Raw genomic sequence first — 16269 nt, 5'->3', positions numbered from 1 at the left:
CTCCTGGTTCTCCGTCTTTCCTCCACCAACAAACCTGGCACGTCCTTACATGACCCTGGCTGTTAATAGGATGTGAAACTAATAAACCTTAAGATTGATTTTGCAGGTAACATCATAACAGACAACAAAAGAATAGAAAAGTGTATTATTGGACAAATTTATTTGTGACCTCATAGTTCTATAGTTAAATATTACACATGTAACATATTGTGAACATATTCACAAATTCCATGTATAAAAAAATTCCACCTGTGGTGATCTCTCAAGGTCGTTTAACCTCAAGGTCAACTGACAAAATATAACATTTTTTGGTTTCCCCTTGTTCCTAAGGTCAGTAAGGGTGTGGGTTCAGGAGGTCAAACACCTCTTCTCACACCATGTACTGTGTAAGTTATACAAGATACATTCTTTTTTTATTTTGTAAAATAAAACAATGACGAAATGACCTGGTTTAATAAGAAATGTCTTACAAGGTCTTCACTATTAAACACCTTGCCTTCTGATTTGATCAGTCACGACTTCCATCACATTTCATGATGACCTATAATAGGTCATGACCTTCAACTAAAAATGCGATGATCTATGATAGGTCATAACCTTCAATATATTTTGTAATGACCTATGTTAGTTCATGACCTCTAACACATAACGTGATGACCTGTGATAGGTCATGACCTCAAACACATTCTGTAATGACCTATGATAGGTCATGACCTCAAACACATTCTGCCATGACCTTAAACACATATGACCTTTTAGAGGTCATGACCTTCATAAATGTTTCATCATATACCATAACATTGAGTATAGACAATACATACAATTTACCAGGTTATCCTGATAAAACCCTGATACAATCCATATTGGTAACCATATCTAATTAATATCATGGTCTTTGTTGTGTTTTAATTACTCCAGTAATTGCACAGTTTAACAAAAACTTGTACACCATAAAAAATGATTATTGAAAGGCAATTAGCACAACTAATAAAATCTGTATCTTTTAATTTAGATGCAAAATCTCTAGGAATTTACAAGTATGTGCATATGCTTGAAGTAGATGAAATGACATTGACAGTGATCAGTTTTAATATGATATATTACATTCACCACATATTGGTAAAACTATTTTGATTGAAGCTAGAGAGAACGGTTCAGGAGAGAAATATACAGCATGCTGAATCGGCCATTTGATATGCCAGTTATAATGTAATGATAATTACTACATAACTGCATTATGAGTACTTCAGAGTGCTGTAAATGGCCAGTCATACTTTTCTTAAAATAAAATGACTTATGTCTGAAGTCCATTAATTGTATATTACAAATTTAAACATAAATAGAAATTATATAATTTAATGTAAATTCCTAGAGCTTTTGGTAAGAATTTTCGTCTGATTTACAGGTTAAGATTCAGATAAAACTTTAAAAAAAAATGAAAACTGAACAATCTTCATACATTACCTTATTCACCCCTGCAGGTACATGAAGACTCTTCTTAATCAAAGACTAGACCAGTCCATTATGAAAGTTCAGGGGTGAATGAGTTCAGATGAACCTTGTAAGAGATCTGATACACAGCAGGCTAATTCATTAACAAACATTACCTAACAAGGCCTTTCAAAACACTGTGGCAGCTTTACACTGAACAATTCAAAGATATAATTTGCATATATATATATATAAAGTTCTATAAGATATTTTTGTATCTATTTACAAATCTTGGTGGTGTATATATATATGTTCTGATTTTTAACAAAGAACACTTGCAATGTTATAACTACAAATAAAACATTTAATGCTGGAAGGGAGACAACTCTGTCAAATAATGAATCCGATAATTTTTGTAAAAAGATTTTTCATAATCACTTTCATAAAATAAAAGCTTCTGCAAATATTATATTACAATAAATGTGTTTTTCTTCAATGCTTTATTTTGAAATTTCTAATCCAACTTGAAGTATGTATATACCAAATTGTAAAGAAAGATTTGTTTTATCAGCTTTGACGACAAGAGAAATTAAATTAAAATGAAACTGAAGTTCTTAACTTCTTATTACTTAGCTGTCTCGTCTTACATAAGGTTATATAATCTTTGTTCTATCAAATCCCTACAACAAAATTAAAACCATAAAATAATTGCAGTTATCTCCCTTCCTTCAATGTAAGTCACATGAACAACTCTTGATCTCCAATTTGCAAGCACTATCACATATATACCCCTCGAAATCTCATTTTCCCTTTCATACATGACCATCATACAATTTCATACGGTTTCATACAAAATCATACATCACTATATACTATGATACATTGCTATTTTTGGCCACTTTTAATACACCACATTTATCTACCTTGTTGGTCATACAAACTTGTTCACAGATTGATCTTTCTGAAGTCAAGAAATTTCAAAAAGAAGGGACATTTAGACATAACAATTAATATCTCATATGTGTGTTACCTCATCAATGCAAAATAGATCTATAAATGTAGCATTTATAATTTGATATTTATAACAAAGAAGTAGATCTATCAATTATGTATTTATATAAATTATTAAAATAATTAACAAATTAGCACTGATCATCTCCTTTAATTTTGTATTACTTATACATAAATTATAAATATAATTATTATTTAACATTGATTTTGTTCACCTGGCTGTACCGGATGTATGTATATATAAGGAAGTTTTTATCACATATGTATCTAGTTATGCTATATTTCCATACTGCTGAATTACCTCCCCTTGGTGGTTGGTTATGATTATGACGATATTTTGTTTGTAAGTGTTGCATAGTCTTTTCAGATATTTTTGCCCTCAACCTTATCTTATCAACAACCAATACCTACTCTCAAGGGCAGATAACTCTGTCATATGAAAGATAGAATTTCCAATTCATAGTTTTCCTTTCAGCAGTAAAATAGAGCTTCAAGAAGGCAAACAGTAAAATTCATTCCTAAAAGTTCTCAAATCTGATAAAATTTAACAAGATTGATATGAAATATAACTCTATAAAAAACAATTGTTTAATAACAAAAACAAAAAATACTGAAAGATCAGGAGTTTTTATAATTTTCTATTTATAGACAGCAGTGGGTTTTCCCCCCATTTTTTAGGGACCTGGGTTTTTTTCAAAAAAAGTTCAACATCAACGTGCTACTCTGTCACCCACATTGTAAGTCATATTCTACATTAACCTATGTTATAATTTTGTTTTTTATAAGCGTAAGAAACTATCATGATGTTGACTATAGATCCCACAATCTGATCAAAATTCTTATTCTCACTGTGTCATATAAAGAATCTGACAACATTAAATCAGGGGTCACATTCCGGTGACCTTTTGGATTGTCCAATCAAATAACTGTCCCCAGAAAACCCTGAATCCTCAATGAAACAAATTAATTTAGAGTGAAACCTTAATAGTCTTTATATAATTATTTCAATATAGGCCTCTACAACAATTAGTAAACAGAAAACTTGTAACATAAATTTTGATGCGAGATCTGCCATGGGTATTGGGGAGATTATACATATTGTACTGAATACTCTAGCAGAGTTGACAGAAAACCTTGTCCTAGAAATTAAACCCTAGATCCTCTATGTAACACATTGAGATTAAGTTGGAGAACCTTTATACAGCGGTATGAACATGGAGATCTGTGATGACGTATAACACAGCAGTAGAGATGTTGTGTAGACCCTATACCTGATTAACAGAGTTAGGAAGACATGGGTGTATATGAACAAACACATGCGGTAAAATCTCCAATTAAAATTATTTATGTGTACGAGTTATAAAACAGACCTACAATGTAAAACATGTAATCGGTAAAGATTTGACAGCATATTTTTTTAAAACTGAACACATGTAAATATATAATAATTCATGTTACTAACTGTAAAAATTTAGCAAGATATTAGAAACAAATACTTATGATGATAACTGTAATACGGTATACCTCGACCTGTAGATCTAGATCAGCATTTTAATTACCACAAACTAAATCATTGTTAACATAAATGAATTCAGTTGTGAAACATGCATCTTTTAGTATCAGGAAAATTTATTTCCTTATTAACTGACCTTTACATTGCTGTTAGACTAAAGCAATTTGAAACCGAACCATTAAGAAATTAGTTAAAAAAAAATTTTTTCGTCACCAGTGAATTTTTTTTTCATGCCAGTGAATTTTTTTTTTCATCGCCAGTGTAGGTGTTTTTTTGAAGAAAAGTGCAGCACATTTAACATAACTAAAACCAACTAACAACAGAACGAAGGAAACAATTAACTGACCACATTCCTTAGTACATATTTTATCAGAACCATTGAAATAATAATCAACGTATCCTAACACTCTATCATAACAACTTCACTAAAACAGATTCATTTCAAATTATTTTCTCAAATACAAAATCTGGCCCTTGTTTCATTACTGCTCCTTCCTCAATCTTAAGGAATTTGACATTGAAATTTAAATTTTGAAGTCTCCTTTGGAAAGTATTACACAATATTAATAAAGTAACATGTCTACAACTAAGGAACTTTGCTTAACCTCTGTGTAAGCTTTCATATGGAAGTTTTAAGTCAAGGAGTGAATACTGATCAAACCTAGCCTGGAAATTTTAAACGAAGAGATATATTAATTTTATTTATTGATATTAGAGGCACTTTGTTTCCCACTCATCAAAGACGATGGAATTAAGACGGAAATGATTTTTTTTTTAAACAAAATAACAAAAAAACTAACTTTAACCCAGATTAGTAGAAGCAGTAATGTTAACCAATGAAAAACTTGTATAAATTCAAAAGGTCCCAGGGTCCTGTACTAGATATATGTGACAGAATCCCATATTATCTCCCCTTTGTATATAGTTATAATTTAATATTGGATACAGGTCTGGGCATCATTTGCATATCTATATCGTTAATCACATATAAAATGGTTCATTTACTTTTCATAATTTCCATAACAATACAAAATGTATTCCTAATTTAAGATAATTTATTCCAATGTGAATTGTGTTTTTTGTTCATGACAGAGTCTTTTCTAAAATGTGTCATTTGACTTGATAATTGTCCTATTCTGCCTTTGCATATTACAGAGTTAGCTCCCTTGCGGGTAGATATTGATTGTTACGTCAATATTTTTTGTGCGCAATTCACGTCGTTTTCTCCGAAAAGTATGACGTTACGCTAATAAAATAATGTTGTCACAATAGATACCTACATGCAAGACAGGTAACTTTCTAATACGCAAAGACAGAGTTATCAATCTTCAGTATTTCTCTAAAAGAAATTATTCTGTAAGAAAATCTGTATATTTTTTTTAACAGTGAAAATATTTAGTTAAATGGTTCTGTATGTAACATAATCTACATTTTTGTTTGGCTTTTTTTCCCCAACAGTAAAAATATTATTTAGAAACAAACAGCCTATAATCACAAGATAAAAATTAGCACTATGTTTCATGATTACACATACATTCATACATCTCTTGGTGAAAATCAGATAGTACTCTTAGACAGTTACACAAACACACACAAAACGTCATTATCTTCATTTCAACATGTCATGGGGTAAGATCGACGCGCAATGGTTTGGTGAATTAGATCGTATCAGGGTTGGGATATCTAGTTACAAAACATATTAGATTTCAAATGGTCATAGGTACATAATAATGTACAAGTTCGTTTGTATATGTCTAAAGGTAAATGTATAGATATATATATATATTGTGTATGTATATAATTATGTATGTATATATATAATTAATAATATCACAACAATGTTATTTTAAGATGTTAACGGACTCTGTATGATCAACAGATATATATATACAAGTCTGTAGTTATGACGACTGATTTTCTTCTTATCACAAGATCAGTCTGTGATTCCATGTACACGCATACTCACATAGTCATGAATATTTTATCACATTTGTTACAACACGCTCAACAAACTGGATACTACCATTAAAAACTTGCCAGCTGTCTACAGTGGAACAATGCATTCTGTAGTTATCTGAACTTTTTATAGGATTTGTCAAGTCTTACAACTGCAATGAAAGTCTTGAGCTTGTGGAAAAAATTTCTACCAAAATCAAAATTCTTCTTACTAAGAATTCCAAGTTAAAACTTTGATTTGATAAACTTCTCTCAAAGTCAGTAATAAATAATTGCTTTCTTATTTGGAAGCAGAAAGAAAAATTCAAATGTGATTTCTTCCTCTAAAATTTGGTTTTTATGTTTTAATATATATTTTTTCCAATAATCCATCTTTTTTTAAAAATTTTTTTTTTATAAAATCAAAATTCTTCATACTCAGAATTATAGCCTGGTCATGAATAAATAATTTATCTAAAAGGCAAAATATTCGAAAGCCTTACGGTAGAAATATTATGATCAGAATTTTTCTTTTCTTTCCCAATTCTATAAAAGAAACGTAAAAAAAAATTGTATATGAATTTGTAAAGTTTGACTTCTTGTACCTGTATAGATATAAGATTGACCACTGTCCAGCATATTACCACCTTCGACAGCTGACCGCTCTGTTTTAAGAACTATCCAGTTTAAAACCACCTCTACATATATATAATACTTTAGTAGGAATAATTTAATACTGCAATCTATGAATCAACATGACCCAAACCTATAGTTCTAGATCTATATCACTTATGTTCACCTGGTTCTTGGTGTTATGATGTTTTAAGAACATTTTAAAGTATTGCTTGATATTTATCCTAACAGTCAAACCTGTCTATAAAGACACCTAAGAAACCAACCAACCTGACATATTGTGTTTAAAACCATTTGGGACCCTATATAGTTGTTATTGATAGTTCATATCAAGCAGGTGGTCCTAACACACAGGTGTCGATATTGACCATTTGTGGTCCTATTAATCAGGTGGTCTTTGGATACAGAGGTGGTCCCTAAGGCAGGTTTGACAGTAGTATAATTTTATGCAAACTGATTTATAATTTTAGCATGTACACCAAACAAAATTAGAAGTAATTATTTCTTTGAAGAACTTTAAATGACAAACTAATGTTTGCACAATAGTGAATTATTGTTTGGTAACTAAAATATTTTTGCTGAAAAAAACCCATAAGTTTTACAAATTTTCCTGAGACCAACTATCTCTGTCCTCTTCTCTTTCTGTAGTATATAACTTTCTGTCATTCAATTTGTAGCTCTTCTGCTTCTGGAAGGCTATACTATCAATGACATTGAAGAACTTCAGGAAACTTTCTTTCTGAGAAGAGAACAGATCAAGTTGGCTTCAGCATAAAATATGTCTGATATATAAAGAATCTAATGTTTTGGGTCATGTGACTGCAGCTTCCTTCCTCTAAGTCACTGGGACAACGAGATGTTTAAATACTAGAGTGCACAACTGTAGAAATCTGACGTATCGCAGATAAAACATCCAACAACAGAAGATAGGTACCCTTTTAACTCTTTCTGAGACAAGGTCGTGTGAAGGTCACAAAAAGGTCATATACATCACTTAACACAATATCATCCGTGCGTTTGTACCAACATATTGTAAAATGTTGCCGTAACAACAGGTATGTTTCCTTTTAATTTCCTTTGATATTTCTTCACAATGCAATCACTTAAATCCGTTCATTCAGCAAATGGCGTTACAATATGCCTTCACTTTCCTTTTCACATACTTCAATTTTCCCACAGATTTCAAACAAAAGATGAGCACTTCCACAAAATAAGACATGGTATATACTCCAAATGTCACTTCCAAACATTTTTGTTCAGGCCTTGAAGGGAGATGAAAGCATCAGATGTACTTGTGTGATTTCTCCTGAAGTATCCGCAGCCTTTTCACACACGGCTTGAAACGAAGCACTTTTTTTCTTTGAACATATGAAAGACATTGAAGGGCTAAGTGCTCATTTCCATTGTCTGATTTTACTTCAGTAACCCACTTTTCGTTAGAGCAGGGAAAACTCTGATGACATCAAAACTCATTTTCCAAGCCCAAAGAACATCAACTCTGTTCTCAAAGCAATGTGGTGCTAAAGTAGATGATATAAAGGCATGTACCGGTATCTTGGATGGAGTCGTCTGCCCCTGATATTGACAGTGCTGAGCTTGCGGTGTTGATTTCACCATCAGCCTGCCGTGAAGCGATGCCGTAACAAGTCTTCTGAACTCGGCCTTTCTAGTGGATTTCGTCTAAATGTCAAACGTAAAAAATCACGACTAAATTCTGATGATCTTTGAGGAAGTTCGAATTCAGGTCGCTCTGCAGTGGCGATTTTATAAATGGCTGCCATAGATTCTAGATCTGACCAGGGCGGTTTTCCTGATATCATTTCTACAACAGTACAGCCCAGGCTCCTGAAAAACAAATCAAAAAGATAATGAAGCAGAAAACAAGGGCGGGGGAATATAAGACAGTACAGACTGTCGATATTCTAAACACATACACGCTAAGAAATAAGTGACGCTTTATACGCTAATAAGGAAATGATAGCAAATTGTTATGAGAAATGCTTGAATACCCTGAAAGCTGGATCACAATAATGAAATTACTTTTCCTTTTTTTTTTTTTTTTTTAAATCTCGAGTGAAGTTTAAATCATAAATAACTGACTAGGAAATAAAGAGTATGTACGATACATACCATACATCTGCTTTGCGACCATACCCCTCTCCGTTGATAACTTCAGGAGCCATATAGTGTGGTGTTCCAACAAATGATTTAAAACCGGTAGCACTACAAATTGTGTGAAGTCGTTTACTGGCCCCGAAATCAGCGAGTTTGATATTTCCTTGTAAATCTCGTAATACATTGGCAGCTGAAACAGGAAACAATATTATGTTGAATTCAACAAATTCATTTTAAATATTGTTTCTTGGGAGAAAAAAATTTGGCAATATTATGTAATGTTATTCTCATTACTTGTGCATTATCGATCTAAAATAGATTAAGTCAATATTTTTCACTTCAGTTGCATAATGAAGTGTGTTAATTTAATAAATGAAGGTCAAGGTCATTCATTTGAACAAACTTGGAAGAACAAACTAATGACGTTGGTTTCGAGATCCCAAAACGACGTGGGTGAAGTACAACTGACCATCGATTTGCCACACCATCAGGTGAATATGATGTCACAATCACCACATAGTGGGACTAATTGACGGTAAATTGTACTTGACCCACTTTGTTTCAGGATCTTAAAACCCCCGTATTGATACCATCCAACAAGGGCAGATAACTCTGTAATATCGCGGAACAAAACCAACCTTTGATATCTCTATGAACAATGACATTTTTATGAAGAAAGGCCAGCCCCTCCAACATCTGACGTGTATACTTTCGCGTCACATTCTCCATTAACGGGCCGTACTTCGTCAGCTCATCTTTGATTGAACCCTTCAAGTAAATAGTAAAGCAACATATGTACACACTGGTTCATTCCGGCCCTTTTCTCATGAAACAAAATATTTGAAACAATTTTAAAATTCTCATATTTTGCTTAGCTTCATATAATGTCTCTGCTGACTGGCCTCGTCAAAATCTGAGACATAAATAATGAACATCAACATGTTTTCCATTAACAGGCCATATTTAATCAGCTCATCTTCGATTGAACCCTTCAAGTAAATAGCAAAGCAACAGATATATACACACTGGTAATATCGGTCCATGAAACAAAATATGTGAAACAATCTTTTTGTATTTTGCTTATGTAAACTAGAATAACTTCTTATAATGTCATCCATGTTTGGCCTAGGCAAAACGTCAGATAACTTCAGACCTCAGATTGTTTCATGAACATAATTGAATATATTTCTACTTAATCACGATTAATACAATACCATAATCGAAAGTTATAGGTTGATTTGAATTTGATGTTACTTTGCTGGCATGAAAATAAAACGAATACCATTAAAAGCCAGAAGTTAAGCTATGACATTATAATTAAAAGTTAGTGATCAAAATGTCATATATTCTACCACTAGCCCTTGACCTCTGGGTCAGGAAATGCAAGGTAAGAGGTCAAATGTATTTTGGTAAAAGTTAAAGCTGGTAACTTACTCCGGGCATATATTCCATGAAAATTGAAAGGAGATCGTGATCCTGATGACAGCCGAAGTATGATACAATTCGCTCATGTTGAAAATTGCGTAATAATTGGATCTCGTTCTCCAATGCTCGCACCTCCTGTAAAACAAAACCATGTAAAAGTGTTACATGTAGACAAAAGTGTCTCAAATCTTTTATATCAAATACATTATAATTACCACCCAGAATTAAAATGGGACAGATGTGACTAAATGAAAGCTGATTTCGACCATGTCACACTGTCACAAGTAAAGATTGATAATACAACAGGCGAGGAGCAACAATGCACCACACAACAAACACACACATGCGACAAACGTTGCATGGCACACATTTGCTCTTTACATTGGTACACTTCTGCTCTGCACACTCACACTTTGAATTGGCACACTGTCACACTTCGCAGGGCTAGGTCTCAAATGTGACAGTGGTCGAAATCAGACACCATACTATATGCATCCTCCACCAATTTGATCATGGCTAGGGCATAACTAAATAGTTTCAACTAAAACATAGTAATTATATAACATAAAATGCAAAGTTTTCATATTTGTATTTTCTTTTCTAGATCTAACATACTATGAAAACAAAATAGTTTGTTTGGTGCTAGTCACTAACCTTGGATGTCTCTGCATTCATTGGAGCTAAGTTAACTTGTTTGACGGCTAATTCCCTACCAGAGTCTTTGTCATAACATACAAACACTTCTCCAAAAGATCCTGACCCTAGTCGATGGCCTTTCTTCCAGTTACTTGGTGCTCTCGGAGCTGTAATATATGTACGGGGTAAGTCAGTCAGAAAAGCATTATTTTTATGTTTTAAACTACCCAACTTAAATGCAAAGTACATTGTATGTAACCATTCATTTAGTTATTAAACAATCTTTATAATGATGCAAAATTATCATGATTTTATTTTCTATATCTTATTTCATTATTATCCTCTTTTTTCTTTACCCAAGGTTATGAAAGACTGAGGTATTTTTTTTCATTTAATTTCTATTTTTGTATTTTATCTTAATAATTCTTTTATTTGTTAATTAATTTTGAATCTTTTACGTAGTAATTATAATTTTGAATCTTTTAAGTAGTAACAAGCTAGATTATGTTCATGTATTTCTTAACTTACACAAACTTTTAATATACTTACACTTAGAAAATGATAAATCGGAATAATTATAAATGGGACTGTCCAGATCGGTTCCACGTTTGAGTCTCCCCTCGGGCGAGTCCATGTCCGGATCAGGGGGGAGACCACTACTACTGCTACTTGTACTTAGTGTTCCTTCACTGCCCCGTGAAATTGTGGACCGACTCTGGAAATTACTAGAACCAATGTCCGGCCGTCGACCTGACATATTCCCTGACCTTGGGAAGGTCATCCTGCCGTCAAGGTCAGGGGCATGTGACACATCAAACCCTCGAGGGAAAGTCCCGGACTTGACCTGCTTATAGTCAGACACTGAAAAAGAAGTGTGACGAAGTTTAATACTGTAACCAATCTGACACAATTTAATTAAATGAACATAAAATCATTGATTGTCTTAATCAATCTGAAATTGATATCACTGAAAGAAAAACTTAACCTAGAGGAGGTAAGTGTTGAATATTTGTGAAAATCAAACAAGACTTTCTTCCACATTCCAAATTTCTAAATTGCATTTGAATTCTGTATATTAATAATTAATAATAAGTCAATTCCTAGAAAGTTTTAAAGCATTCAAAATTAATATTTACCACGGTCATCTTTAAATGAATCAGATGAAATACTTCGTCTGGAATGTGATCGCATTCTGAACGGGTATGTATCGCCACTGGAACACAAACACAAGCATTAGGAAAATATGTCACAATAACATTTCATTTTTATTTTTGTTTATTTATTTCTTGGTTTTTTAATTAAGAAAAGTGGCATATTTCATTCATTTAAGACAATAGATTACAGAAGAATTTCACTCCTTTATCATAATGTTAATCCATTTTTATTTTAGAGTTAGTGAAGTCTCTAGAAATGTGTTTAAACCAATTTTGCATTAGCATATAACAGAGTTATCTGCCCTTATGTTAAATTGAGCCCTTATGCTAAATTGAGCCCTTATGTTAAAATTGAATACCAAAAAGTTTGAAACAACTGCACTATTATCATCATCAAACCTCATACAATTACTAAGTACAAATTTATACATCTCAAAGCACACAAACATTTTAATTTACTAGGAATGAAGACATCCATAAATACAGCAATGTCATCAATTTTAAAATGTTTGTCATTTAATTGACAATAGGTTCCTATGAAACAAGGGAAATCTTAATAGTCTCTTTTTGCATCTAAGATGCAGGAAAGATGCAGGATATGTAAAAAATGATGATTATGGCCATAAGGCCAAATAAAATATATGCCTGTTTAGGGTTCATAGAGTCAGTCGGTAGGAATTTTTTTTCTTTTTTTTTAGTGTCCTTTCACTCTAAAATATTGGCCGAAACCGGAGTCTGAGATTGAAATCCTGAGTTTTATTATCATTTTTTATTGAGACTTGTTGAATATGGGAAATTCAACAATATTTAAATGCATATCATTTTTCACACCCTAATATTCTATCTAAGATGCAGGACACAAAGAAGATGGTGCTACAGGATAGGAAGAGAAGATAGGTGGTGCTACAGGATAGGAGAAGATGGTGCTACAGGATAGGAGAAGATGGTGCTACAGGATAGGAGAAGATGGTGATGGTGCAGGATAGGAGAAGATGGTGCTACAGGATAGGAGAAGATGGTGCTACAGGATAGGAGAAGATGGTGCTACAGGATAGGAGAAGATGGTGTTACAGGATAGGAGAAGATGGTGCTACAGGATAGGAGAAGATGGTGCTACAGGATAGGAGAAGATGGTGCTACAGGATAGATGGTGCTACAGAAGATGGTGCTACAAGATAGGAGAAGATGGTGCTACAGAAGATGGTGCTACAGGATAGGAGAAGATGGTGCTACAGGATAGGAGAAGATGGTGCTACAGGATAGGAGAAGATGGTGCTACAGGATAGGAGAAGATGGTGCTACAGGATAGGAGAAGATGGTGCTACAGGATAGGAGAAGATGGTGCTACAGGATAGGAGAAGATGGTGCTACAGGATAGGAGAAGATGGTGCTACAGGATAGGAGAAGATGGTGCTACAGGATAGGAGAAGATGGTGCTACAGGAAGGATACAGGATAGGAGAAGATGGTGCTACAGGATAGGAGAGGATGGTGCTACAGGATAGGAGAAGATGGTGCTACAGGATAGGAGAAGATGGTGCTACAGGATAGGAGAAGATGGTGCTACAGGATAGGAGAAGATGGTGCTACAGGATAGGAGAAGATGGTGCTACAGGATAGGAGAAGATGGTGCTACTACAGGATAGGAGAGGATGGTGCTACAGGATAGGAGAAGATGGCGTTACAGGATAGGAGAAGATGGTGCTACAGGATAGGAGAGGATGGATGCTACAGGATAGGAGAGATGTGCTACAGGATAGGAGAAGATGGTGCTACAGGATAGGAGAAGATGGTGCTACAGGATAGGAGAAGATGGTGCTACAGGATAGGAGAAGATGGTGCTACAGGATAGGAGAAGATGGCGTTACAGGATAGGAGAAGATGGTGCTACAGGATAGGAGAAGATGACTACTTACTGATTTGACAGATAGCTACTGTCTAGTGACGTATGACTATCAGAGTGTGTGAGGGAACCCTCAGGGCTGTTATACACGCCGATGGGCTGCAAAATTGAAACACAAAATTTAGTCAGACAGAATATATATACATGCCAATAGACAAAAAAAAACACAAAAAAAAACAGGCATAATCATCAAAATCAATAAGTGACATCCCATGATTGTCTCCGTTGGTAGAAACATCATATGTTGGCATGTATTCCAAGTGTCTTATATAGATTTAAAACAATGTGGAAGTTTTTTACTATAGGGTCAAACCTGTCTTTAAGGACATCTCTATATAAAGGACATCTGTCTTTAAAAGACAGACTCACCGTCCCCATTTGGTACAATTATTCACTATATAATTGACTTCAGTATAAAGGATATCATTAAGGACAGACTCCTACACCGTCTATTAAGGACAAACTCCTACACTCATTTGGTACAATTATTCACTATATAATTGACTTCATATAAAGTATATCCGTCTATTAAGGACAGACTCCTACACCTCATTTGTACAATTATTCACTATATAATTGAATTCAGTATAAAGGACTACCTGTCTATTAAGGACACACCCCATTTGGTACAATTATTCACTATATAATTGCCAGTATAAAGGATATCATTTCTACACCTCATTTGGTACAATTATTCACTATATAATTGACTTCAGTATAAAGGATATCCGTCTATTAAGGACAGACTCCTACACCTCATTTGGTACAATTATTCACTATATAATTGACTTCAGTATAAAGGATATCCGTCTATTAAGGACAGACTCCTACACCCCATTTGGTACAATTATTCACTATATAATTGACTTCAGTATAAAGGATATCCGTCTATTAAGGACAGACTCCTACACCTCATTTGGTACAATTATTCACTATATAATTGACTTCAGTATAAAGGATATCCGTCTATTAAGGACAGACTCCTACACCTCATTTGGTACAATTATTCACTATATAATTGACTTCAGTATAAAGGATATCCGTCTATTAAGGACAGACTCCTACACCTCATTTGGTACAATTATTCACTATATAATTGACTTCAGTATAAAGGATATCCGTCTATTAAGGACAGACTCCTACACCTCATTTGGTACAATTATTCACTATATAATTGACTTCAGTATAAAGGACATCTGTCTTTAAAGGACAGACTCCTACACCCCATTTGGTACAATTATTCACTATATAATTGACTTCAGTATAAAGGATATCTGTCTATTAAGGACAGACTCCTACACCTCATTTGGTACAATTATTCACTATATAATTGACTTCAGTATAAAGGATATCCGTCTATTAAGGACAGACTCCTACACCCCATTTGGTACAATTTACTATATTATTGACCTCTGACCTCTGTATAAAAATAACCTGTCTATAAAGGACATTGTTTTTATGTCACTTTTGTGTCCTTTATAGACAGGTATGTTGAGACTGTACTATCCTAAATGTACTATAAGAGTATAGGCTTGTGACAAGTTGAACTATTGAACTACTCCTGTAGGATCTTCTGATCCCTATCCATTGTGATGAGAAGTAGGATTAAGACTCATATAACACCTACAGGAGACAATTATTAAGCCTTATACTGAAGTGTCACAGCCATATTACATCTGACCCAAAAAGTGTCCTGGGAGCTTTTGACAAGGGTGTCTATTTGTCCAAACATCAAATCATCCTTGTATCACAATCATATATACCTACAGTTTGAGTTCAAAACTTTTAAATATCACACAATGTTGTGTTTAAAGTCTAAAAAGAAATGTTTTGATCTGTTTAAAAGCAGCTTTGTATAAACAGTGGAAAGTTTTAGCAAGTATTAAATACACATATAAACTTAAAAGCAGAAATTTTAGTGGTTATCACACCTGCTGGTTGTAGACTATTTTTGTCCCAATCCCCTTTTTATCACACACGTTGTGTGCCTGATCGTTGAATGTTTACTTGATTTGAATATGAATGTATCAGGTATATATATACACACCTGTTTGACAGTAGGTATCGGTACCTGTACACCCGTCTGAGAACTAGGTCACAGATATATAGAAACAGATCGTTATGTCATAACACTACCATAGAAAGTCTATCTTTAGTGATCATATCGAGGCATATTCACATGTTGAGATCATATGTCTAAATCAGATGCAAATTATATATGTATATTTCGTCAATAATTGAAATTCAATAATTTGACATCTCAAGTTATGTAATCAGCACCAGTAAGATGGTATTTAAAGATTTTCATCACAATCTTTTTCTAATTCTAATGACTTAAGAAAGTATATGTACAAACATATATGTTTACTTGATATATATATTATAGAATATATATATATTTATCAATTGATTTTCAATATTCTTCTATGAATCATAGATAATTTCACCAAATTTTCCATTTCATTAAACTTTGCTCCCCCACCGTCTCCCTTGGATGCCCTGCACTATGAACAT

At 33.5% G+C, this 16269-nt stretch overlaps 1 protein-coding gene across 1 annotated transcript in view; it reads right to left on the bottom strand.

Annotated features, from left to right (window-relative positions):
- Window positions 1–140: 140 nt before the first annotated feature.
- The window catches only part of LOC138310483 (mitogen-activated protein kinase kinase kinase 2-like), a 69676-nt gene continuing 53547 nt past the window's right edge, over window positions 141–16269 (bottom strand). Inside the window, exons 8-15 of the mRNA XM_069251711.1 lie at window positions 13769–13854; window positions 11836–11912; window positions 11249–11560; window positions 10718–10866; window positions 10073–10198; window positions 9277–9406; window positions 8654–8828; window positions 141–8368 (exon numbers count right to left, since the gene is read on the bottom strand). Of these exons, the coding sequence (XP_069107812.1) occupies window positions 8140–8368; window positions 8654–8828; window positions 9277–9406; window positions 10073–10198; window positions 10718–10866; window positions 11249–11560; window positions 11836–11912; window positions 13769–13854 (1284 nt within the window). The 3' untranslated portion in view covers window positions 141–8139. The remainder of the gene's footprint in view (window positions 8369–8653; window positions 8829–9276; window positions 9407–10072; window positions 10199–10717; window positions 10867–11248; window positions 11561–11835; window positions 11913–13768; window positions 13855–16269) is intronic.

The sequence above is a fragment of the Argopecten irradians genome, chromosome 16, assembly GCF_041381155.1.
Source record: "Argopecten irradians isolate NY chromosome 16, Ai_NY, whole genome shotgun sequence".
NCBI lineage: Eukaryota > Metazoa > Mollusca > Bivalvia > Pectinida > Pectinidae > Argopecten > Argopecten irradians.
Note: the sequence above shows the minus strand (reverse complement) of the source record. Positions and strands in the feature narration are given on the sequence as shown.